The sequence below is a fragment of the Balaenoptera ricei genome, chromosome 3 (assembly GCF_028023285.1).
Source record: "Balaenoptera ricei isolate mBalRic1 chromosome 3, mBalRic1.hap2, whole genome shotgun sequence".
Classification (NCBI taxonomy): domain Eukaryota; kingdom Metazoa; phylum Chordata; class Mammalia; order Artiodactyla; family Balaenopteridae; genus Balaenoptera; species Balaenoptera ricei.
In genome coordinates, this window is record NC_082641.1 from 62,281,708 (window position 1) to 62,309,255 (window position 27,548).

At 33.7% G+C, this 27,548-nt stretch overlaps 1 protein-coding gene across 1 annotated transcript in view; it reads right to left on the minus strand.

Moving 5' to 3' along the window:
• The window catches only part of AP3B1 (adaptor related protein complex 3 subunit beta 1), a 268,218-nt gene that overhangs the window by 180,581 nt on the left and 60,089 nt on the right, over positions 1-27,548 (minus strand). Inside the window, exons 4-6 of the mRNA XM_059916615.1 lie at positions 11,330-11,425; positions 10,536-10,696; positions 8,395-8,461 (exon numbers count right to left, since the gene is read on the minus strand). Coding sequence (XP_059772598.1) covers positions 8,395-8,461; positions 10,536-10,696; positions 11,330-11,425 — 324 coding nt within the window. The remainder of the gene's footprint in view (positions 1-8,394; positions 8,462-10,535; positions 10,697-11,329; positions 11,426-27,548) is intronic.

A 27,548-nucleotide genomic window follows, 5' to 3' on the forward strand; every position in this document is an offset into this window, starting at 1 on the left:
CACTTTAATCAACCTGTTAATTTTTACCAATATAATTTATTTACAAGGAAAAAATACTGGCTAAAATTTTAGAACATTATTATTACTTATATAATTATGTGTATAAATTGAAATAATATATTACCAACAAAAGGTAGCTTTCTCCAAGACCAGTTAATGAAACATAAATGTTGTTTTTGGAATTGCCATGTTTTTGCAAAGTGGTGAAATTAAGATTTCTTTGGTATGAAGATACAAACTAAGCAGAATATATAATATACAAATATTCTTATATAGGTACACTGGTATGTCTGCAGTTAGCCCACAATATAATACGGTTTTGAAAAAATAAATTAACATCATATTCTTTCTGAACACTAGGGATCTTCATTTTAGTATCTAAAATTTCCCCAATGTCTTAAAATAAGCAATTAAATAGAAATATAACTTACTGAAATGGTACTTTTTGAAAAATATTAGATACAATGATATTCGTATTTTTAGTGTTTAGTGTCCCTCTACTTGGCTGACATTTAGTTTATTAATGTGCAACCAACAATACAATTGAAAGAAAACAGCTCAGAATATAGACTTGCTATTATGCTAAACAAGTTTCCAGTCCTGTGGGGATTTTATGAATTACCAATCAGTATAAACGTGAAGCTGCATTTATTGACTCCAGCCCTGCCCATGTACTGGTGCCTGCTGGTCCCAGCATGTATGCACCTCAATCGAAAAAGCAAAGAATTGATTATTTGTGTGAACTAAATAAAAATGTATTATATGTATAATTTTCTATGTGCTATTGATATGGGAAGGAAGTTATGTTTGTGTTTTCAACACCACATTTTGATGTCTTCTGCACAAATCACTCTTCAGAAATTATATTCTGTGATAATCATATTTCTAAAAGATTAGAATTATCATTTTAAAATCTCTTAAAACAACTAAATTTATGACATCAAACTATAGAGTAACAGTATTTGTGAAATACATTTATATTTATATATGTCAATCTTACATTAAGATATATATTTTTTAATTGGCAAGGGTGTTAAAGTACAAAAATAAATAATACCACTTAGAATAAAATAATCTATGAAATTGAAATGGGAATTCAACAAAGTTTCAATTTAAGGAACACTATGTGAAATCAAGTTATTCTGCCCAAACCTAGAGATTATCTTTTTCAAATATGTTTAGACACCAAACAATTAAAAGGAAAATCAGCTCCTACATGGTACTAAATTTATCAAAACAAGAGCCACAGGTACAAAATAGTTCTAAAGTATTAATAAATAACATGAAAATGAAAGAAAATAATTAATTACTTAAGTAAAGATAAAGTCCATGGAAACACAAAAATAATTAGGAAGAACATAAAGAAAAGAACCTTTACAAAATAAAACTGATGATTTTAGGTATTTCATTATATGGTTTTAACAATCGACTCTAGCCTAAACACTGCCAGAAGAATTGATTATTCTGGTATATTAAATATTCAATATTCTATACAACTTACAGAATTAAAATAAAATGATCTACTCAGATTTGAAAAACAAAAATATTGGTTTCCCAAAAACAGACAGTTAATTTCCATCTCACTGTGTCAATAGTAGCTTTTTATATAAGGGGAAAAATAAATCACTCCAACAAAACTAGCAATGAACTCATCAAATTCAAATGCAGTTTTCCATTTATGTATTTTTTATATTAAAGCAATAAACATGGTTCATTTATCTTCCCTTGGTTGTCACGTTTTTCTGTGCTGTTGCTATGAACTTCAGCCATTAGCTGTGCTCCAAGGTAAACTACATGAACCATCAACAAAAGTGACACTCCATCTATGGAGTTCATATTTTCGCCAGATTATCTATGCTAGTTGACAAGCTGGTAATGAAAAAAATCACACTAAGCAAATGGTTCCTCTAATAACAATAAATTTTCTATAAAATTATGAAGGGTACAAAACGTTTCCTTGCATCTATTTTGTCATGAATTCTAATTAACGTTGCAAAGACCTGAGAGTGCTGGGTCATCACAAGAAGTGCATCAAGGTTTGATTGATAATATGGTGTAAGTTGGCCAATGCAGCCAAGATTTTCTTCTCTTAAATTAATGGCCATCCAACCTGCCCTAATCATACAGCCCAAATGATATTCCCCTTCTTATTTCAATTTTCTTGAGGCATGGAAAATGGGAAAGATCAGTCATTTATCTTCTAATAGCTGGATAATAGATCTAACACAATAAAACATCTGCACAAACGAAGAGGTGTGTTTTTTTGCCCACAACAGTGAAGCTTTTACCAACATTAAACCAATAACTTATAAAATGGTGTCTTACCCTCACAGCTTAGCTATGAACTACCAATATATTCACTAAACATCATTTTGTAGCTAAATTAAGAAGAAACTTCGTCATCAAAAAAATATAAATAAACAACTCAGATTTTCAGTAGGCACTGACCTAATTTGTTTTCCTAAGAAACTCTGTTTTCTATTAGAAAGTTAAATGCTACAAAAGGATTTCTTTAAAATTAACCTGAAAGGAAGAGGAAATAAACACCTTTTGAGGTGTTCTAAATAAAAGAAAGAAGGTTCACTACAAAGCTTAAATTGCTCAACAAGTGTGAATTTCTACATTTTAAAGAAAAACAAGAGAAAGTATTATAAAGTTTAAAAAGGAATTTATACCTGAACATTAGGAAAGGTCTTCAATAAAGAAGAAAAGTGTTTAGGATATGTTAAATAGAGAAAATATGATGAAAATGGTAAATCTAGGAATATACAGTGAAGAAATTATATTAAAAAAACTTATAACAGTTGACTCAGTATGATCAAGGATAAATAAAATGTTCCCTTTCAATTATACTGACAATTGTAAGCTTCTATTATACCTTTTAAAATTTACAGATACCTTCAGACAACAGTTATCTAAGTAACTCTAAAATATTCTTCTAGTTACATTACCATAACTGTATTCCTAATCCCAAAGTGACTTATTTTGGGGAAAGGACTATTCATATGACAAATACTGGTCTTTCTCCAGTAAAAGGGAAAAACATTTCTATTATATTTTAATAAGCTTTTTATTTCCACCTTTCCTTAAAATGAGAATTATACAACTAATTTTCTTTGAGATCTCAATTTCAAGAAAATCTTCCTTTAGGCTAAAAGAAGCAACAGAAGGTATATCTCATAATCAACAGAGGTTAAAGAAAGGTTTTTAAACATGTTAACACCTTTCAAATTTATATTTATCAGTAGTAATAGCAATGTTATCATCATCATCATAATGATCCCAAGAAGCTCCTGCTGACAGCAAATAAATTCCTTTTCAAAATGTGGAAATAAATTAGACCTGGTTCATTTAATTAGGAAATTTTTAAACAAAAATGATTTAGGATTACTGATTTCAAACGTCAATCCTAACATTATTAACTGGGGGGGGAGGGAGAAGAAATATAGCTGTATCCCTTCAATATATTATACATGACAAGAAAAAGTAATAATAAAGATAAGATCCATAAATATCTATATAGATATCAGAATATTTTTAACCTTTCCACATCAAATTATAACCATACAAAGGAAAAAATTATCAGAAGACATTCACAAAACGTAATTAAATACTGGGTAGACAAGTTAATGGTACCTAGGGAAATCTGAATCTCTCAACCCAAACTCGGAAAAAGCAAAAAGATGAAAACTTAAGCTCTAAGCATAATTAAAATACAGAGAATCTCCAAACTTCAATTATACATAAGTAGAAAAATAAGTCCTAAATCCCAGAGAGTTATCTTTCATGTGTACATCATAAAACCTCACAAAGATCTATGACAGTCTGAAACAACTGCCCAGAACAAAGCAGACAGGAGTTAGTGGTGGGCGTAAGAGGGAACTAAAAGCAACAGCAGAAAGAAAGAAAGGACCCTAAGTGTGAAAATACTAAAAAAGATTCCTGGTAGATCAGAGCAGATACAGGGAACAGACTTCAAAGGAAAATAAGATTCAATGAGGCTACCCTGAAAAGGTAAAGTTTCAAAAAGAAACAAGTTTAAAAAAGAGGTGGATGAAAAGGAGCACCTTAAAAACTGTAAGGTGACAGAAAAAAGAAATAAGAAGAGGAAATTTAGGCCCCTACAAGAAAAAATAAAATCAAAATAATCTTAGGACATACACCCCTTCCTATGCATGTCCTCTCCACAAAAGCCATCTAATAAAAAATCATACTTTGCTATTCTGACAGAGAGGGTGCTCATATACTAGGAATCATGCAAACTACCTCATATTCAAACCACCAACCCTGTCCAAAGAAACGTAAAGATGCAAGTAATCTGTAAGTATTGAAAACAGAAAATGAAAATCAAAACAATTCAACTCATGAAAATTACCCACACAAAAAAATCAATGATAAAGCAAAACAACAACAAAAATAACCCAACTGTAACACAACACTTCAAAATGAATTAAGCTGCCTCAAAGAAGAATTTCAAGATCAGAAAAATGAACATGAATCAGAAATTGAAAAACAGACAACAGAAATGAACAAAAGACATCAGGAAGAAACAGAAGTTGAAACTAGAAAAGAAATAAGCAGACATCATGATTAAGTTGCAAAGTGCCCCTGGCAGAAAACAGTTGAATAAAAATTTAGGAAGAGGCATTAAAGAAAAGTACAAAAAGAACCAAAAGAATGAAAATGAGATAAAGAAGTAAAAAGGTTTAGAGAGATAACGGTTGAAATGTAAGACAGGCAAAGAAGATCCAACTTAGAGAAAATTGAAATCCCTGAAGAAGAAAAAGCAACAATTGAACAGAATTAATATTTAAAACTTAATCTTAAACAACAACAACAACAGTTTGCCAGAAATAACATAAATTCTAAATCTATATTTTAAAAAGCCTCACTGGGTACTAGGAAAAAAATTGACCCATATCAACTAACCCTGAGACACCAGGTAAAACTATTATATTTCAAAGATAAAGAGAAAATCCTCAGGGTCAGCATCTTACTTAACACAGATACATTACAGGCATTTCCTTTAAACTAAAACAAGGCAAGGATGCCCACCATCTCCACTACTATTGAACACTGTACTGAAGTTATAAACCAATATAATTAGACAAGAAAAATTAAAGTCATAGGTATTGGAAAAGAGGAAGTAAAATTATCTGTTTGCAAATGATATGATTTATTTTCTAGAATAAAACAAATGGAGATTGAAAGATAAAACTAAATCAAACAATAAAAGAATTCAGTAAAGAAGCAGGATATAAAATTACCACACAGAAAATCAATAGCTTTCTTAGAGAACAATATAACAAGTTCAACCATACAATGATAAAGCGATTTCAATTTACAACAGCATTCAAAGAAGTAAGGCTAACGATAAATATAACTCTAAACCAATATTTAACTCAATTAGTAGTCCCCATCTCACTACTCTTCTCAGAGTACATGCTAGCAATTCTGAAACAATACTTTATCTGCATTCTGGGACTGAGTAAATAAGTAAATATATTGTGGATAACGCAAGGCACATTTCTTAATGTTGGAAAAAAGGAAGTTACAAATATGAAAAGGTAGGACACTGGAAGGAATGTTGTGCTATTGCTCTGGAATTAGAGAATTCAGTATAAACTACTGCTGTTTCATATGGATAGAAAAATAGATATAGGTGTTTTTTTAATTTTAAAAAAATAAACGTATCCTATCTAACACTTTAGGAATGAAGAGTGCCTTATAAATGATAGACAGTCAAAGCTCCCAAAGGATCTATCTATGAACTCGGAGCATGACACACACCATTTGGGAAACAAAACAATGAAAATAATAGAAAATACCTAATTACTATCGGCAAGAATATTAACAAATTAATTCTCACAATTATTCAACAACTATTAAAGACCTACTATGAACAAGTACAATATTTTTTTCTACTGTATTTTGGAAATAAATGGTCAGAACCCAAGAACAGACATTCTAAATTTGCAAAGAAATTGTATTCTTTACATTTCTTTTTGGGTCATTTGTTTCTTATTTATCCTTTTATGGTGTCAGGCACGTGCTGAGGATTTTATATACAACAGCTCTTTCAACACAAACAAAAACTTTATACATGGGAAATTATAAGCCCTAAAAATCTGCAAGCTGAAACTTATGAAGGCTTAATACATAACTACTAAGTGGTGGAACTTCAGACACAAATCCAATTCTGTTTAATTCCAAAGAAGGTAGTTTTTACCTGTGACATGCTATATATCTTGTTAGACATGCACATGTTATATACGGAGATTTCATATCTATGCCATACAACCAATTTCTTTTAGTTTATTATGTAGCAGAAATCATGGAAATTTAAAATAAAGGATCTGTTTAAAATAGATCCATTAAAATACTAAAAAAATAAAGGATTAAAATAAAGGATCTGTTTCTTACAGATCCTTTATTAAAATAAAGGATCTGTTAAAATAAAGGATCTGTTTCTTACAGATCTTAGTATTCTCCACAGTACTTGGCAAATGTCTTCAACACAGAAGAAACTAAATGTTTTTTTATTATTACTAAAATCAAGTTAACCACAATATCAATAATATTGATTTCATATTTGGGTCTAGTAGGAGATAACAAGTATGCCATACAGAAGACAAAAAGGAATCAAATTTCTTTTCTCTGTCTTCATTATGCCAACCACTATAGAAGAAATGAAGATTTCTGCTACATTATAGACTAAAAGAAATTTGCTGAATGGCCTAGTCTCCAAATATAGTCTCAGGTAAATACAACATTTTCAAAAATACACAGTGAAAAAATCATTAAAAGAATTAACATATACAACATATCCATTGAATACAAAAAAAAAAAAAAACAGTGAAGAGGAATGAGGAACAAAAAGAAGACCTAAGATTTAGAAAGACATAATGGCAGCTATAAATTCAACTATCAATAGTAACAATAAATGTCAATTGATTAGACAGTCTAATCAAAAGGCATACGTCATCAGACTAGATTTAAAAAATGTATGTTGTCTACAGGAGACACACATTAAATAAAAAATACCAACAGGTCGTGAGTAAAAGGAAGGAAAAAGATATATCAGGTAAACAGCAATTATAAGAAAGTTGTACTTAAATAGGACAAGATAGAACTTAAAACAAAAACTGTTACTAGAGATTGAGACATTTCACAATGACAAAAGGAAGGTAAAACAATTATAAATACAGATGCACCAAATACCAGAGCTCCTAAATATATGAAGTAAACAATGACAGAATTGAAGGGAGAAATAGACAGCTCTATAGCAATAGTAGACTTCAACACTCTGCTTTCAATGAGCCACAAGAAAGAAGATCAACAAAGAAACAGAAGACTTGAACAACACTATAAACCAATTACATCCAAGAGACATCTACTGAACACTCCACCCAAAAAGAGCAGAATACATTGGGTTGGTCAAAAAGTTTGGTTGGGTTTTTCCATACCATCTTATGGAAAAACCCTAACGAACTTTTTGGCCAACCCAATACACTCCTCTCAAATACACACTGAGCATTCTCCAAGACAGACCATATGCTAAGCCATATAATAATAGCTGTATGAGTCTAGTGGTTACTGTATCAGATAGCTGCTATATACAGATATACGTGCACCTGGGTGATACTATCCTAAGATGAGCTGGAATCCTTTTCCTGAATAGTTTTGAGCCATATATATGGGTGCAGAAGCCTCCACCAAAGATACACCAGCTGGTGATTACACCAGCTCCTGCAGAGGTCTGCTCAGAGACCCCATGCATCATCACTATTTCTAGATCTCATTATCATGTCACTACACACAAAGAATAGGAGTGGAATAGGAAGGAGGAAGAGACACGTACATTCCCAAAACATGGGAAATTTACCCAGTTAAGATCATTCTACCCAGCCAATAAAACAGCGTTATACATATGAGAACATTTTAGTATTTAAGAAAAAAAAAACAACACACTTGTAATACTAAAACACACGCCTCTAATTTTTCATTATCTCTTTAATACTGAATACTTCATTTTAAAATAATTATTTGTTCCCAAGTGATTGAGCCTTTAAAAATCCTAATAAATCATTGCTTAAAATAAAAGAGCTGACCTTAAAAGCAGTCAACAATTTAGCCACAGGTTAAAAAAAGAATTTTCTTTCCCCAACTTTCTCTTCTTCAGATTCTGATGAAGAAACATGTAACGAACTAAAATTCCAAATGCAATCTTTCTCTTTACCTGGACATTTTTATTCTTCAAGGATTTTAATGAGCTCCATTAATATTTATACCATTTCAAAATCAATAAGAATAATTATATCAAATACACAACAGTAAAATGATACTATGTAAATAAAGCACAATTTTACTTGGACATAAAAAGATATTACTTACTGTGCTTTTATCCTTCAGAAGTTTTTCAATTATTTCAATTAACATTTCCTTCTGCTCTGGATCAAGGCTAAACCATAAAAAGAAAAAAATTTACATTAAGTTTTTTTCCTTTAATTCTAACTTTAAATGAAGCTAATCATTTCAAGGATATTGAAATATTTTAAAGTGGGGGAGACTTATGTCTAGACAAAAATAAACAGAAAACAAATTTAAAGTGGAATGGGTTGATTTTTCCCACAGATGTGTCCTAATCTTTCTATCTAAAGTTGCTCATATTAATTAAACCCAGATACCAATACCGTTAAGAAAATATTTAAAGAACAAATCCACTTCTTAAAAAGAAGTTGGAAAGCCTTAAGAAAGTAATTGCAAGTAGATAAACCACAAAATCTTTTTTTAACTGGGGGGAAAATAACAGGATAGCAATCATTTTTGAGCATGGACACATAATTGTCAAAAAGAAATATAAAGAATTTCCAAATAAGAATTTTGTACCATTCTAGTTTACTGATAGAGACATGCATAATAAAACCTGCCATCTAAAACTAAGAAATATAAACAAAGGCCCACATACGCACAGAATTGACAGATGCATCTAAATATCAGCTGTAAGCACTGAAATACTGTTAATAATATAATTTCTTCCTAGCATAGAATTCAACTGTTCATTTACTGAGAAGCTAAACGATGGGCATACAAAGATAAGTAAGACAGTCTAATAAAGACAGTCCCAAACATAATCATACCATATAATGGAGATATATCTAAGGGATTATGGGGATAAAGAAGAAGGACACCAATGGAGGCAGGAAGATTGTGGAGGGTTTCTTCTGGGAAGTGACATCTCAGATGAATCTTAAACAACTTGACTTTAGAGCTGGAAAAAGTAGGAAATATTCTAGGTAGAGACTAAAGGAGGAACAAGAGATGGTAATGAGATAAAAACATTTTATGTAGAGGACTAAGAGGCAGTACTGAGCTACGAGACTGTAAATTCAAGACAGAGAGGTTAAATGGAGCCCAGTGATGGGCTTTTAAACTATCGTAGTGAGCTTGGATCTTATTTTGTAAGTTGATAACAAGAAAGGATAATGACTAGTGTGAGGTAACTTTGTTTGACAGTTAACCTAAGAAAATGATTTTTTACTTTTCACGAACATTATATAAGTTTACTACTGACCATTATAATTATCTGAACATTCAAACCTTTTAATTCTTTCAAATGCCAACAAGTCTCCCTTCTCCAGTCTTTCCTAACTAATCCCATTTCTTTACATCTTTACTTTATGAAACCCTATATGATAATCTGAGCCCTATCCTATCAAAGGCATTGTTAGTGTGCCTTTGTATGTACATATATATCATATAGCAATATCTTATTCAATTATAGATTGCCTTTAATTATTTGGCATACATTTGATTTTTTTCCCTCAATAGGGATGTGATACCACATCCTCTATCCTCTATCTTATGCGTGTAACACAACACTAGAAACACAAAATGATCTTGATAAAAGTTTTTGGAATAAATGGTAACAGAAAATAATACCAAATGATTACAGATAATAATTATTTTATTTAGGCAATATGTTTTCCACAGAGATCAAGGTATCATATGATAATTTAATAAATATCATATAAATACGGCATGGTGCTATATTTAAAAATCAGTATTAAAATAATATTTAATAAAATAGCTCTGGAAAAGAATCAGGCAAGGAAGGGAACAGCAGGATCAAAGATGGAAGAAGGGGTAGCAAAGTGAGTTGAGGCAATAACACACTTAAGATTCTACCCTGCAATAAATAGGAAAACAAACCTTAATTTTCTAATAACATGTGTATGTGTAATGAGAGATGGACTATATAAATGATAATTCAATTTCTGATTATTTTTAAGTTATAAAATCCATAAATTATCACAGGCCCTAACAGGCTCACAAATAAAAACCTGCCTAGGGTCTCTATAACCAAAATAAAATTAAAGATGTCTAAAGAATGTTTGTGGGCAGGGGAATCACAGTCACTGAGTTTACTTAGTTTAAGGACAGACTAGTTATAAGCGCTAACAAAATAAGCCTCCAGGGGCTTTAACATTCCACATGACATTAGGGATCTTTGGTATTATTTACAAAGTACCAACCTGTACAATTTTTGTATCGCATGGGCTGCATTCTTCCTAACGTATGGTGATAAGTCAGCAGAAGCTTCCTTAATAGCAAGCATCATAATAGGTACAATAATTGGCACTCTAATACTTGACAGAACTCTCAAAGCACTTGCACGAATTAGTTGATTTGGGTCCTAAAGACAGTGCAAAAATATTCATCAAAATTTCAAGTTTTCAATATTTCAAATACATCTTTATGATACAGTTAACAGGTGCTTATAGGATGTAATACAACAATAGCAAAAAAAAAAAAAAACCAGGACACTTAATTTAAGTACCCAGTATATGGAAATGGATAAGGAAAAAGAGAATTAAATAAATGTTTATTTCTCTGAATAATGTTTTAACAAGAAAAGTAATGGTTATAATTCTACTTGATCATATATTACTAAACATGCTGGGTTTTTAGAGTTTCATAATAACAAAATGCTGCAGGTCATAAATTTTATCTTTAAAAAAAGTCATGTCCCCTCTTTGTACACTTTCAACAACTAGTTGGTGTAATGATGAAGAGCTCTTTGAGGCACAATAATGATTATATTGAACATAAAGGAACATATAGAAACTGAAACATACTAGGCAAAGTCCAGTTGATTATAATAATAAATTATTTTCTAAGGGCATTGAATAGGGACCGTGAGAGGCCTTTTAACTCTTTCAAAACATGACTGTACCATTTAGTGGATTATTGCTCCACTTCTTTAAATGACACACCTTCAACTGTGCAGAAACATTGCAGCTATTTGCCTACTCACTCTATTATTTACCTTCAGAGCTCGCTGAAAAGTGCTTATGGACAAGAGTGCCAGATCCTGCTGTTCTTCAGCATATCGGACCAGGTAAACATATACTAACTTCTTGATCTGTGAATAAGAAAAAATAATTTAATCCTAGCCAGAGTGAAAATTAAAAATTTAATATTTTCTATACTAAAATCCACACTCAACTTTCCTGAACTAAATAACTGAACCTGCTCATAGCCTAGATGGTAAAATAAAGATAATGGATTGTCGGATAATGAATAGAAACAGAAAAAGCTTGTGAAGTAAGCATTTTAATAATCCAATCCACAACAGCAATATCCTATCAAGTTGTCCTTCCTCTTGATGGGAAAAAACAGTTCTTGAGCAAAACTCATATAAGAATATTAAAATATTAACTGATTTGGAAAAGTATTTTCAAAATGAGGGATACAAATAATATAAAGACCTTGGGCTCTGTCCACTAACTATATGGTATGGAAGCTTATGTTTCCTCATCTGTCAAAAGGTGCTGAGGCCCAACTCTGATTCTATGGTAATAGTCACATTCCAATATACATTACATGATATTTTCAGCTCAGTAAGAATAATGTGTGACAATATCAATTTAATGTAATAAAAATTCCAAAAGGATGGAAGTGTGTTTTGAAAACTGTTTTCAAAGTCAATTTAATCACTAAATTTATAACAAAATTATGATGAGCAGAAAAATTACATGAAAATTGGAATTTGAGTTGAAATTCATCAACTGCTTCCTTCTGACACTGCTTGTAGCTTGTTATCTCCCTTCTCAAATATCTTCAGATACCATTGCTTGATTAATTTTCTGATATATCCCCATAGTACATATCTAAAAGTTAATGGAATGTTCAAAGAGCATGGGAAATGAGGGGAAGTAGCTGGAAATAGGTGGAATCAATGCTGAAAAGGAAAACAGTGCTATACTGGGCCATATTTTATATCACAGTAACCAATCTGGACTTCTTTTAAAGACAACTGCCATGGCCTTCTCTCCCTTACAGTCCAATTTCCCTTGACACAGCAGTGTTTTGAGTTCCTTCACCATCCTGTTTGTTCCCTTCTGAACTCACTCAATTTGTCTATATTTTTTTCATTACAGCACTCCAAACTAAAAATGAAGTCTAAGCAAGACAAAATAGTTAAGATTTTGTTCCAGATGAGGTGCTTCTACTGATACAACTAATTCTTGATTAAAACCACATACTTTTTCCAAATGTGCTACTGACTAAATCAATCCATACCCGAGTAATTGTCCTAGTGAGGTTTCTTCTTTTAAAAGGAGGTCAATATCTTACACTTAACCTATAGACATTTTCAACAACTTAAATTCAACATGTCACGGCACGCTCCTCAGATAATTTTAGATCTTAATCTTTAATCCAACCTATTTTGCTATTCTTCACAATTTCATGGACACAAGTGAAAACTTAATGAACATACTTTCTGCATCTTTATCATTATTGATAAAATGCTAAACACACCATTTTAAGATGATACCAATCGATTCGTCTGTACTATATTGACAGGGTTATAGGTGAAACTAACAAAAAACATATTTCCAATTACTCTTCAGTGCTGAATAGATGCACAAAATCTTAAAAACGAAACCTAAAATCCTTAACTCAGTATTCAATACAGCCCATAATCTTCCTTTAAAGTCAAACAAGGAAGAGTCCCCAAATATAACTTGACTCTTTGTCTCAATCTCCATTCAGTTTATCAATCCTACTTTCTCCGAAGTTCTACTAATCAAAATCGTCCACAAAAGCAAAAATGAAACAATAAAATTTCCACTAAGAGAGGAACAGTACAACAAATTACAGTACATCCATATAACACTGTACTATGTGGTCACTATATATAATTAAGTAAATCTATACTTGACATTGAAAATATGTCCTTGTAAAAAATTTTAAGGGTACAAAACAGTATGCACTGTATGACTGCACTTCTGTGTTAATAAAAAATAGATACACATATATTGTATTTTATCACTCTAAGATAAACCACCAATTGTAAGATGTACCATAATTTTACAGACCACAAAGAAAGGAAGAAAAAACCCGGCCAATTGTAAGCCACCCTCAATTGTTAAGATAAGTCCCAACTGCATAAACTTTAAAATAGAAAACAGATGTCTTAGAATGGACATTATATGGTAATAATAGCAAATAGTTATATACTTAACTATGTGTCAGGCACTGTTCTACATGTTATATTTAGATTAATTCATTTTATATTCACAACTCAATGAACAGGTATTACCTTTCCTGTTTTACAGGTGAAGAAACTGAAGCACAGAAAAGTTAAGTAACTTGACCAATATAGAAATCTATTAAATGAAGAACCAGGATTCAAACCAGGTAAGCATAAAAGTTGAAAAAATTTATATAGTAAAATGTTAACAGTGACTATCTCTGGGTGACGGCATTAACCAGTGACCCTCACTCTTTACATCTTTCTACATTATTTAATTTTTTTACAATGAATATTAATTTTATGTTCAGATAAAACAATAAAGACATTTTCATTTTAGGGGTGAATCTCATCTTTCTAGACATCCTCCAACACAGAATAGTACTTTCTCTGATTACAAAAGTATTTTAAAATTTTCATTATAAACAATCTGAAACTGAAAATATTTTTAAGTTCCCACATTCCTAAGATGGCTTTTTCTATAGCATTGGCAACATGTAGCCACCAGAACTATTTTAAACCTGTTCACTAGACAAAAACTCAGCTAAATCAACAAGTTTTTGCAAGTCAACCAACCTGTGACAGCCCCTTGCTTCTGAACGTTAGCCAATCAGGAACAAATTCACTCTAAAAAAACACACCTCTTAGTGCCAATCAATCAAAAGCAGTCTCACCCAAGTGACCACTCATCTACAGATGATATCAACCCACTTAGGCCCCTTAAAGTCCATGAAACTTTCAAATGATCATGGAATCAAGTGATCTCACACAAGAATACAAAAAATGGGTTCCAATATTACGTGGTACTAGTATACAAGATGGCAACCAAATGACCCAAAATATACCCAATGTTTTAGATTATATTTAAATGGAAATATAAATTTTAAAAATTCTTAAATCACAGTTTAAGAAGCACTTATCTAATTGTTTGAGTTATAAATGATTTTCTCCCCAACCAGATTTTAAAGTTCCTAAGTTAAGGGTATATGTATATGCATACCTGATTCACTTTGTTATAAAGCAGAAACTAACACACCATTGTAAAGCAATTATACTCCAACAAAGATGTTAAAAAAAAAAAAAGGTTCCTAAGTTACAACAGTGCCAAAAAGCAACCAACACTTGCTGGTTGACTGATTTATACCAATTTAAATATATCAAATCAACACACAAGATGTATTTTAAATAAGATATTTCTCAAATTCACCTTGGAATGAACATGAGGTTATTTAGTACAGGAACCATTCCTTATTAATCTATATATTCCCACAACCTATCACATATCCTGGCAATATAGTAAAAGCCCAATAATTATCAGCTGAATGAAACATCACAGCCCAATGAGAGACTGGAAAAAAAAAAAAGACATTTCCCATTAGATTGCTATATCTAGGATCTAACTTACCACCAATAGATACAATTCATGAAGTAGATGTCTAAATGGACATCAACATACTGTGAGAAAACAATAGGTATTAAGAAGATTGCCTCAAAAGTCTTTAACTTGTGGGGTTTTTTTAGAAAATTAATCATTTAAAATATTCTTTCTCTTTACCAATTATATTTGGATCTCAGTCTACAGTTCTCAGGAAACTTTTGAAACAAGAATGGGTTAGGATCCACCCACCCCCTCATCTTCTTGGGATGTATTTTCTCAGCAACACCTTTATTTACTTAACTGTACAGCCAACTTTTAAAGCTGAATTATGAACTCCAGAATATATCCAGGAGTTTATACTGGCAACACTGAAATATTCAAACCACAGCTGAGCTACCAGGCACTGCTATAATTACTCACTAGTGGAGAAGGATTATTGTGACTGTTATAGCAAAAAGCATAACATTATTAAATCACAGAAGGTTGCAAAACACTAAATTTGTTCTAGTTCTGTTATAAGAATCAATCAAAATTGACCACAAGAGGCCTATGCACTGACCAGCTGCAGGTGTACAGAGAAAGCCTACTTTCCCTGAAACCATTCTGTGATCAGAAATGGGAGTACTTAAAGCTCCGTGACTACACCATTCTCTTATCAGTTACTTTCATTCAGTGTTACAATACTCCTTGCTGTAAAGCTAATCATAGCAGCGCCCCAGTAGGCTGGAAGAACACAGGCAGATCTGTTTAATTAGTTTATCAATACTAGTACAGCAAACTTCATGAGTTATTGACTAAACCTTTGATTATTTTAGTACTATAGCTTACTAGGTCACTTTTGGTATCATTTGACATCGAATGGCAGATGACGTACAGCTCAACTGTGTGTCTAAGGCAGTATGTACTGGTAAAACTGAAATTTTGTACTTGATAGCAATGAAACATCAATCAATTCTGAACACAAATTTTAAGAAGCTTATGTCAGTTTTCCCACAACATTAGAGGATTAAGCATGTTTCCAAGAACTAACAAGGTATTTCAAGAACAAAAAAAATCCAAAACAAATAGATCAATAGAGTAGTCCCCCTCTATCTGTGGGGGATACGTTCTAAGACACCCAGTAGATGCCTGAAACTATGGACACTACCAAATTCTATATACACTATGTTTTTTCCTATACACAGATACCTATGATAAAGTTTAATTTATAAATTAGGCACAGTACGAGGCTAACAATAGCTAATAATAAAATAGAACAGTTGTAAGAATATACTTTAATAAAAGTTATATGAATGTGGTCTCTCTCTCTCTCTCTCATATTGGACTGCACTTACCCTTCTTTTTGTGGTGATGTGAGATGATGAAATGTCTATGTGATAAGATGAAGTAAGGTGAATGAAGTAGGCATTGTGATGCAGGGTTAGGCTACTATTGACCCTCTGATGGTACATCAGAAGGAGGATCATCTGCTCTGGGTGATCCTGGATCACTGAGCATGACAGTGTCAATGGTTAGATGTCAGGAGCAGATGATGTCAATGGTTGGGGATCCCAGACAGAGCAGCACAAAATTTCATCACACTACTCGTAATAGTGTGCAATTTAAACTTATGAATTGTTTATCTCCAGAATTTTCCATTTAATAATTTTGGACTGTTAACCACACGTAACTGAAACCGTGGAAAGTGAAACCACAAGGAAGGGGAGACTACTGTAATTATGTTTATAGTGACATTTTTGTTACAGAACATTAGATAGCATACCAGAATCTGATTGTAAAGGATAAAGATGAATAGAAAAGTTCTACTCTTGATAACTACCTGAACATTACAAACAGCTCTGAATAAATAATAAACAGTACAGAATTCTCTGTTTACAACAAGAAGACTGGAATTCCAGAGTGAACTATTTACAGCATAACTTATTACCAATATCTCAGGACTTGGTCATTTCTACCCACATCTAAAACATAAAAAATTTATACTCAAATTGGCAGAAGACCTAAATAGACATTTCTCTAAAGAAGACATACAGATGGTCAACAGGCATATGAAAAGGTGCTCAACATCACTAAATATTAGAGAAATGCAAATCAAAACTATAATGAGGTACCACCGCGCTCCAGTCAGAATAACCATCATTAAAAAAATCTACGGGGACTCCCCTGGTGGACCAGTGGTTAAGAATCCACCTGCCAATGCAGGGAACACGGGTTCGATCCCTGGTCCGGGAAGATCCCACATGCCGTGGAGCAATTAAGCCTGCGTGCCACAACTACTGAGCCTGTGCTCTAGCCCGCGAGCCACAACTACTGAAGCCCACGTGCCTAGAGCCTGTGCTCCACAACAAGAGAAGCCACCGCAATGAGAAGTCTGCACACGGCAAGGAAGAGAAGGCCCCGCTCAATGCAACTAGAGAAAGCCCACGTGCAGCAATGAAGACCCAACACAGCCATAAATAAATAAATAGATAGATAGATAGATAAAATTGATTCTTAAAAAAAAAAAATCTACAAATAACAAATGCAGGAGAGGGTGTGGAGAAAGGGGAACCCTCCTACACTGTTGGTGGGAATGTAAAGTGGTACAGCCACTCTAGAAAAAAGTATGGAGGCTCCTCAAAAAACAAAAATAGAGTTGCCATAGGATCCAGCAATCCCACTCCTGGGTATATACCCAGACAAAACTATAATTTGAAAAGATACATGCATCCCTATGTTCATAGCAGCACTGTTCACAATAGCCAAGACATGGAAACAACCTAAATGTCCATCGACAGACAAATGAATAAACAAGATGTTGTAGGTATATACAATGGAATACTACTCAGCCATAAAAAAAGAATTAAATAATACCATTTGCAGCAACATGAATGGACCTAGAGATTATGATACTAAGTGAAGTAAATCAGAAGGAGAAAGACAAATACCATATGATGTCACTTACATGTGGAATCCAAAATGTGACACAAATGAACTTATCCATGAAACAGAAAGAGACCCACAGACATAAAGAACAGACCTGTGGTTGCCAAATGGGAGGGGAGAGGGGAAGGGATGGATTGGGAGTTTGGGATTAGCAGATACAAACTGTTACACAGTATGGATAAACAACAAGGTCCTGCTGTACAGCACAGGGAACTATATTCAATATCCTGTGATAAACCATAATGGGAAAGAATATGAAAAAGAATGTATACATATGTATAACTGAATCATGTCGCTGTATAGCAGAAATTAACACATTGTAAATCAATTATACTTCAATAAAATAAAGTTAAAAAAAAATTATACCAATGCCAGATACCTCCAAAGGATAGCTAATACCAGATGACGATAAGGGGTCAAAGACACTAAAGAAGAAAGAGGAGGAAGGAATCAAACAGGAAGGATGGCTCTAAAAGGGGAATGACCTAAAATGATTTCTGAAGCCAAGCTACCTGGCTTTGGATTCTGACTGCCACATAGTAGCTATGTGACCTTGGTCAGATAATCTAACCTCTCTGCTACCTTATCCTCATACGGAAAATATGGAAAATGAAAGAACCAACTTCACAGGGTTATTTGTGAGGATAAAATGAGTTGATATAAGTAAAGCATTAACGACCTAGCACAGACGGCATTTTTTAAGTGTTAACAATCATCGTTGCTACTGAGAGACTCTATTCCCAGTAACGCTAAGACAAGCTTTACCTACAGCTCACAGATTTTCTAAGTGAAATCTTGACTTTTCTTTTTCAGCTACTTGAACTTTCTTATACCAGAAGCCATAAAACTAATGTACATATCAAATTAGAAGCTCAGATATCATGGCCATAACAAGTCAGACAGTTTAACTGAACTATCAATTCAGAATTATATATATATATTTTTTAAATTTTTTAAATAAACTTTTTTTTTAACATCTCTATTGGAGTATAACTGCTTTACGATGGTGTGTTAGTTTCTGCTTTATAACAAAGTGAATCAGCTATACATATACATATATCCCCATATCTCCTCCCTCTTGCATCTCCCTCCCATGCTCCCTATCCCACCCCTCTAGGTGGTCACAAAGCACCGAGCTGATCTCCCTGTGCTATGCAGCTGCTTCCCACTAGCTATCTATTTTACATTTGGTAGTGTACATATGTCCATGCCACTCTCTCACTTTGCCCCAGCTTACCCTTCCCCCTCCCAGTGTCCTCAAGTCCATTCTCTACGTCTGCGTCTTTATTCCTGTCCTGCCCCTAGGTTCTTCAGAACCTTATTTTTTTTTTTTTAGATTCCATACATATGTGTTAGCATATGGTATTTGTTTTTCTCTTTCTGACTTACTTCATTCCGTATGACAGGTCTCTAGGTCCATCCTCCTCACTACAAATAACTCAATTATATTTACATGGTAACAAGCATATAAATAGTGCTTAATAAGTATCTACTAAATTAATCATAAGTAAAGTTTGCAAATACTATAAGATTACATGTGAAGTCTAGACTTCTCCCATTAATTAGAATCTTAGAAAGAATGGTTTATCAAGTTATTTAAATCCAATATTAATTAATTCATCTTAGTTCCTAAGTTGGCAATAAGTGTACAAGTGTTTTGATTTTAATTTACCCAAGTTAGTCAAATTCACTTTATGATGCCTATTCATTTTGGCAGCAAAATTCACCTATCTGAAATATGTAATGTACTTACTATCTAACAAAAAAATGAAGTGTACTTTAAAATGTATCTAAAAAGTAGGTTTAAAGTACATATCTTTAAAATTCTATAATATAAATTATTCTAATAAAAAAGTTAAGATGATAGGAAAATAATTCATTTTGTATATAGAAATGTGTACTCTAGAAACTGTATAACATATACTTCAGTGCACTTTTCCAGATTTTTAACATGCAAATGCAAGATTATTTAAACTACTCATTTTCCTTATATGAGACACAATAACACCCAATCTACTGCATAGTGTAAAAATAATAGCTTAGAGTCTACATCATATCAACCTTGTGCTTGTATAATACAAATGAAGTGTGACCTGGCTGATCTTATTGCTCCACTTAAAAAATTCTACCATCATTCTCAGGTCATGATTATTTTATACACTCTGTTTTTCTTGTACTGATGCAATCTTTTCATTAGAAAATGCCTTGTTTTTCAAACTATAAATACTTAAGGACTGACTATAAAACTGCTAATGACATGTGGCTCACTCAGTATATTCTGGCTATAAAGCATTACAAGACACCGTTACAGAACTCTGATGTAAGGACGGAAAAGAGGAAGAGAATTTTCAAGTATGTCACCAGTTACAAATTGAAAATTCTGCATGGAAAGTAGGGAAAACTGAGACTAATGGTTTCATTTGACTGATAACATTCCATATATTTTAAGGTTTTAAAAATATTTACAGATTATGATATAAAGCTATAATTTAGAAATAATAACTGAGAGATCTGATTTACCCTTCCTACCTTAATGAAACAGAAAATCAGGGGCAAAAAATGAAACAGAAGTTTTCATATGTTGGACAACAGGCAGCACATTACTGTGAACCTTGAGAGAGGGAAAAAAATCAAGGTGAGCCCTTCAACTGCGGGTGAGTCTACCAGGAAAGGGAGGCAACTCAAACAGAATCCAGAGGACTCATTGTGCTGAGGAGACAGTGATCAAAGTTCACAGAGGCCAAGGTTGCTAGAATTTGCAGAGCATTATAACAAAGAGGAGGGCACTTCAGAGAGAGAGAGAGAGAATGCATTCTGGGGAGAAGTACCATCATACTGTGGGCTAAGCACTGTCATGCACATGAGTAAGATGAAACTACCTGAGGCCAGACCAAAAAACACTGGAAAGAAGTAGGCAGAACAGGTCTCAAAGATCACAAAAAGCTAGGAAAAGTTCATATTCCCACCAGCCAGAGAGAAAGTATCTCATAAATACATGTATCATTGAGCAGAATCCTAAGAAGGGCATTGCTTTAATAGTGGGATTACATTAGTCTAGACTAAAGGTGTTTCCGTATCCCCTAATAAAGATTAAAAGTATGCTTTGAAAGAATTAAATGATTCCCTATAACTTAATTGTGCATCACAAGAAAACCCAACACAATTTAAACAAAAATCAGGACAATATGAATCATAATTACTCTTCAAGTAATCTCTACCCACATCTGTCAAACTCCTGAACCATGCAAGCTCAGAACAGACTCAAAGCAGCTCAGCAAAAGACAAAAAATATGAGACTGAAGTTGCTGCCTAAGCAACAGAATTTGCAATTTGAACCCTGTCAAAATAACTGCTTTCTAAAACAAAAACACCACCTATGGAGTAAATATAAAAGAATACAGAATCAACATAATTTAATATTCATAATGTCAAAAGATACAACTCAAATTACCCAATATATGAAAAACTAAAAAAATGGAACGTATGCACACAAGAAAAGGAAACTAACTAAACGAAAGCCTGAGAAAAACATACTGGAACTAGCAGGCGAGGATTTTAGAGCTACTATTACACTTAAGTAAAAGAAAATGTGCTTTCCATAAATAAAGAATAGAGGAAATCTCAGCAAAGAAACACAAAGGATAAAAAAAGGGACAAACTGAAATTCTAAAATGAAAAAATAAAATTTCTAAAATAAAAATGAATGTACTTAATCAAATGGAGAGGACAGAAGAATGAGTAAGCGAACTTGAAAACAGGTGAGTAAAAATTACCTAATGTAAACAACACACACACAAAAAAAAGATCTAAAAAAACCAACAAAGTTTCATACATTGTCAGGTAAAAATAAAACAATATAACATATATGTAATTTCAATACCAGAAAGAGAAAAGAGAAGGGGGCAAATACTATCTGAAAAAATAATGGCCCAGGGCTTCCCTCATGGCACAGTGGTTAAGAATCCACCTGCCAATGCAGGGGACATGGGTTCGAGCCCTGGTCTGGGAAGATACCACATGCTGTGGAGCAACTAAGCCTGTGCGCCACAACTACTGAGCCTGCGCTCTAGAGTCCGCGAGCCACAACTACTGAGCCCGAGTGCCACAACTACCGAAGCCTGCGTGTCTGGAGCCCGTGCTCTGCAACAGGAGAAGCCACCCAATGAGAAGCCCGCACACCGCATCGAAGAGTAGCCCCCACTCGCTGCAACTAGAGAAAAGCTTGTGTGCAGCAACAAAGACCCAATGCAGCCAAAGATAAAAATAAGTAAATTTATAGAAAGAAAAAAAAGAAAAGAAATAATGGCCCCAAATTTCCTACTTTTGATCAAAGACAGTAATTTATAGAACTAAGATGTTCAACACACACAAAACCAAATGAACACGAATAAGATCACACCAAGGTACACCAAAGTCAAACTACCAAAAGCCAAAGATGGAGTAAAACATTAAAGTATCAAGAGAAAAATTACAAATTACATAGGAAGATGAATGATCCAATTAACAGGGACTTTACATAAGAAATTATGGAGGGCAGAAGAGTCTTCAAAGCATCTTTAAAATGCTGAAGCAAAAAGAAACTATTAATCCAGAAGTCTATGACCAATGAAATAATTCTTTAGGAATGAAGGTAAAATGCAAACATTTTCAGATAAAAGTAAGAGAATTCATCACTAGCAGACCTCCATTACAGAAAAAGCCAACAGAAGTTCTTAAGGCAGGAGGATCATGATACTGATAGAAATTTGGATCCTTAGAACTCAAAGAGAACACTGGACATGATAAATATCTTAATAAATGATAAATACTTATTTCTGTTTTTTCTTTTAATTTCTTTATGTCATAAGTATTGATATTTAAAGGAAAAATTGTACTGTCTTATGATGTTTGCTTGCTTATTTTTTGTTTATTTATTTGTTTGTTTGTTTATTTATTTATGGCTGTGTTGGGTCTTCACTGATGCAGGCGGGCTTTCTCTAGTTGCACTGCACAGGCTTCTCATTGTGGTGGCTTCTCTTGTTGTGGAGCACGGGCTCTAGGCGCACGGGCTTCAGTAGTTGTGGCATGCAGGCTCAGTAGCTGTGGCTCACGGGCTCTAGAGCGCAGGCTCAGTAGCTGTGAGCCTGGCTCGCATGGGCTTAGTTGCTCCACGGCATGTGGGATCTTCGTGGACCAGGGCTCGAACCTGTGTCCCCTGCATTGGCAGGCGGGTTCTTAACCACTGCGCCGCCAGGGAAGTCCCCTATGATGTTTTTAACTTATATAAATCTGATAAATTAATAACTAAAACATAAAAGGAGAGATATGGATGTATACAGATGCAAGATTTCTATATTTTATGTGAAGAAGTGCAACATTAACTATAATCCAACTGTGAAAAGTTAAGAATGGATACAGCCAACACTTAAAAAAAATGCAGAGAAGTACAGGTTAAAAATAAAAACAGGAAAAATTTAAGTGTGATTTCCTCTATAAAAAGGAGGAAAAGAAGAAGAGAGGAACAAAAATAAAGGAGACAAATTTAAAAAAAGAAATCATGTAATACTACACTCAAATCCAACCACATCAATAAATACATCAAGTGTTAACAGAATAAACACTCCAATTAAAAGGCAGAGACTGACAGAATGGGTGGGAAAAACATGGAATTAGATGCTGTCAATAAGAGACACAAATAGATATGAAGACACAGGCTAGGAACAAATGCATGAAAACAGGATATACCATACAAAGAGAAGAGAAGGCTGGAATGACAATATTAATAACAAGAAATCAAATAGACTTTAAGACAATAAAGTATTACCAGAGAAAAAGAAGGGTTTATTTTAGGATAAAGGGGCAATTCATCAGGAACACCTGAAAAGAGCTATGCCTAGTAGGAGTGCTTCAAAATATAAGCAAAAAATGACTACATTAAAGGGAAAAATAAACAATTCCAGGATCATGATTGGGAGATTTAAGATCCCTCTCTCAGCAACTGGTAGAATATCTAGACAAGAGGTCAGTAAAAACATTTTAAAAATCTAAACAACACATTTACTTAAATAATATTTATAGAACATTACAATCAATAGTGGAATACACATTCTTTTCCACTGCACGTGATATGCATACCAAAACAAACTAGATGATTCGCTATAAACAAGTCTTCATAAAATTTTAAGAGAATGATGTTTCCTGACTAAAAAGGAATTATATTACAAAGCAATAACAATATAAGATAATGAGATAACCCTCCCCCAATATGTGGAAATTAAACAACATACTTCTAAATATACCATAAGTCAAAAAAGAAATCATAAAGTAAATAAGAAAATATTTTTAGGGGGATGGATGGAGTGGGAGTTTGGGGTTAGCAGATGTAAACTTTTATATATAATGACTTTTATATAAACTTTATATAAAAGTTTATATAAACTTTTATATAAACTTTTATATATAATGAATAAACAACAAGGTTGTGCTACTGTATAGCACAGAGAACTATATTCACTGTCCTATGATAAATCATATGGAAAAGAATATTTTAAAAAAAGAATGTTTATTTATGTGTGTGTGTGTGTGTGTGCATATAATTGAATCACTTTGCTGTACAGCAGTAATTAACACAACACTGTAAATCAACTATACTTCAATTAAAAAAAAGAATAAAAAAAAGTACATAGAGGACTTCCCTGGTGGTGTGGTGCAGTGGTTATGCACCACAGGTTACTGGCGCCTGCCAATGCAACAGACAGGGGTTTGAGCCCTGGTCCTGAAAGATCCCACGTGCCGCGGAGCAACTAAGCCCATGTGCCACAACTACTGAGCCTGAGCTCTAGAGCCCACATGCCACAACTACTGAAGCCCGCGCGCCTAGAACCCGTGCTTCACAACAAGAGAAGCCACCACAGTGAGAAGCCCGCACACTGCAATGAAAAGTAGACCCTGCTCTCTGCAGCTAAAGAAAGCCCATGCACAGCAACAAAGACCCAATGCAGCCAAAAATAAATAAATAAAAAATTTTAAAATGTAGAGAATTGTAAAGTGCTATTAAAAATGATAGAAATGAAAAAAAAGAAAATATTTTTAACTGAATGACAATGAAAACAAATCAAGTAAAAATTCAGGAAAGCAACTAAAGCAGTGCTTAGAGGAAAAGACACAGTATTAAAGCCTTATATTCACAGAAAGATTTGATCTGCGTTCCCAACTCAAGATGATAGAAAACAACAACAAAAACCCAAATTAAGTAGAAGGATGAAATAAAAAGATAAATACAAAAGTCAATAATCATACCAAAAAGAAATCAATGACACAGGAAACAGAGAAAATTGATAAAACCAAAAGCTGGGTTTTTTTAAGTCAATAAAGTTGATAATCCTCTAGATAAACTGATGAAGAAAAAGAGAAAACACAAAATTACCAATATCAGGAATGAAAGAGGAAACATCACTACAGAAGCTACAGACGTTAAACGGATACTAAGGAACTATAATTAACAACTTTATGCCAATAAACAACCTAGATGAAACAGATTCATTTCTTTAAAGAAAAATTACTAACACAATCCAATAAAAAATAGAGAATCTAAATAATGCTGTGTTAGAGATCCACCAAGACTACCTTCAGGCTTAATGACTGCCTAGAAGGACTCACAGGACCCAGAAAGTTGTTACACTCATGGTTATGGTTCACTACAGTGAAAGGATATATAGTAAAATCAGCAAAAGGAAAAAGCACATGGGGTGAAGTCCAGAGGAAACAAGGCACAAGCTTCCAAGAGTCCACCCACCAGCATAGTCACATAAAAATACTTCTTCAGCAACAACGTGTGACAACATGTACAAAGTGGTGCCAACCAGGGAATCTTGCTTAAGACAGACGGTCCAGGGTTTTTATTAGGGATCAATCATGTAGGCACTGTATGCCTACATATATTGTCATCACTAAATAAGAGATCAGTAACTGAAGCTCCAGACCATGATAAGGAAAGCAGGTGTTTACCAGAAACACTTTTAGTTTTAGTATATATTATTTGGATAAACTGATACAGCATGGCTCACTCTTATCTGACAGAACACTCGAAGAGATCAGTTCACCAGAGCCAACCAATAAACAATCACGAAAACAGACTTGAAGGGCTTCCCTGGTGGCATAGTGGTTAAGAATCCACCTGCCAATGCAGGGGACACGGGTTCAATCCCTGGTCCGGGAAGATCCCACATGCTGCGGAGCAACTAAGCCTGTGCACCACAACTACTGAGCCTGCGCTCAAAGCCCGCAAGCCACAGCTACTGAGCCCAGGTGCCACAACTACTGAAGCTCATGTGCCTAGAGCCCATGCTCTGCAACAAGAGAAGCCACCGCAATGAGAAGCCTGTGCACCGCAACGAAGAGTAGCCCCCGCTCGCTGCAACTAGAGAAAGCTCGTGCATAGCAACGAACATCCAATGCAGACAAAAATAAATAAATAAAATTAAATAAAATAAAAAAAGAAAACAGACCTGGAAATGTTCAGGGTTTGCACAACCCAAGCCTGCAGAGTTTAGCTTCCACACAGGCCTATACCAATAAACAACTTGAATTCATAATTTAAAACTTTCGCATAAAAGAAATTCCAAGCCCAGATGACATCATAGTGGCAATAAGATAATACCAATTATTTGGTATTATTAGATAGAATGAAACAATACCAATTCTACACATTTTCTTTCAGAGAAAAAAGGAGAAACACTCTCCCACTCATTTTTTTAAAATAAATTTATTTATTTATTTAATTAATTTATTTTTTTGGCTGTGTTGGGTCTTCATTGCTGCGTGTGGGCTTTCTCTAATTGTGGTGAGCGGGGGCTACCCTTCGTTGCAGTGTGCAGGCTTCTGATTGCGGTGGCTTCTCTCATTGCAGAGCACGGGCTCGAGGAGCATGGGCTCAGTAGTTGTGACTCATGGGCTTAGTTGCTCCGCAGCATGTGGGATCTTCCCGGACCAGGGCTCGAACCCGTGTCCCCTGCATTGGCAGGTGGATTCTCAACCACTGCGCCACCAAGGAAGCCCATCTCCCACTCATTTTTAAAATCCAGTATTAACTGGTTACCCTGATATCAAAACCAAAGTCATCATAAGACAAAAAAAAAACTCCCTCAATAAGATATAGATGCAAAACTCCTAACAAAAGTTAGCAAATCGATTCTAACAATACACTAAAAGATTAATACACCATGGCCATTAGGGATTTATCCCAGGAACAGAAAGGTTTAATATTTGAAAATTAGTCCCAGTCATTTATCACATGAAGAGAATAGAGAAAAATCCTATAATAATTTCAGTAGTTACAGAAAAAAGATTTGACAAAATTCAACATTCATTCATATTAAAAACTCTCAGCAAATAAGGGATAAAAAGAACTTCCTCAATATGCTTAAAGGCATCTGCAAAAAACCTATAGCTAGTATCATATTCTACGGTAAAAGGCTCAATGCTTTCTACATCAGGAACAAGGCAATGAAAACCACTATCATTGCTTTTATTCAACATTGTAATATAGATTGTACTCAGTGTAATATGACAAGAAAAAGGCATATAGAATACAAAAGAAGTAAAATTATGTTCCCATATGGTACAATCATTTATGTATCAAAGTCTAAGACATCGATAAAATAGCTATCAGGATAAGTGAATTTAGCAAGGACACAAGATCAATACACAAAATCAGAATTGATTTTG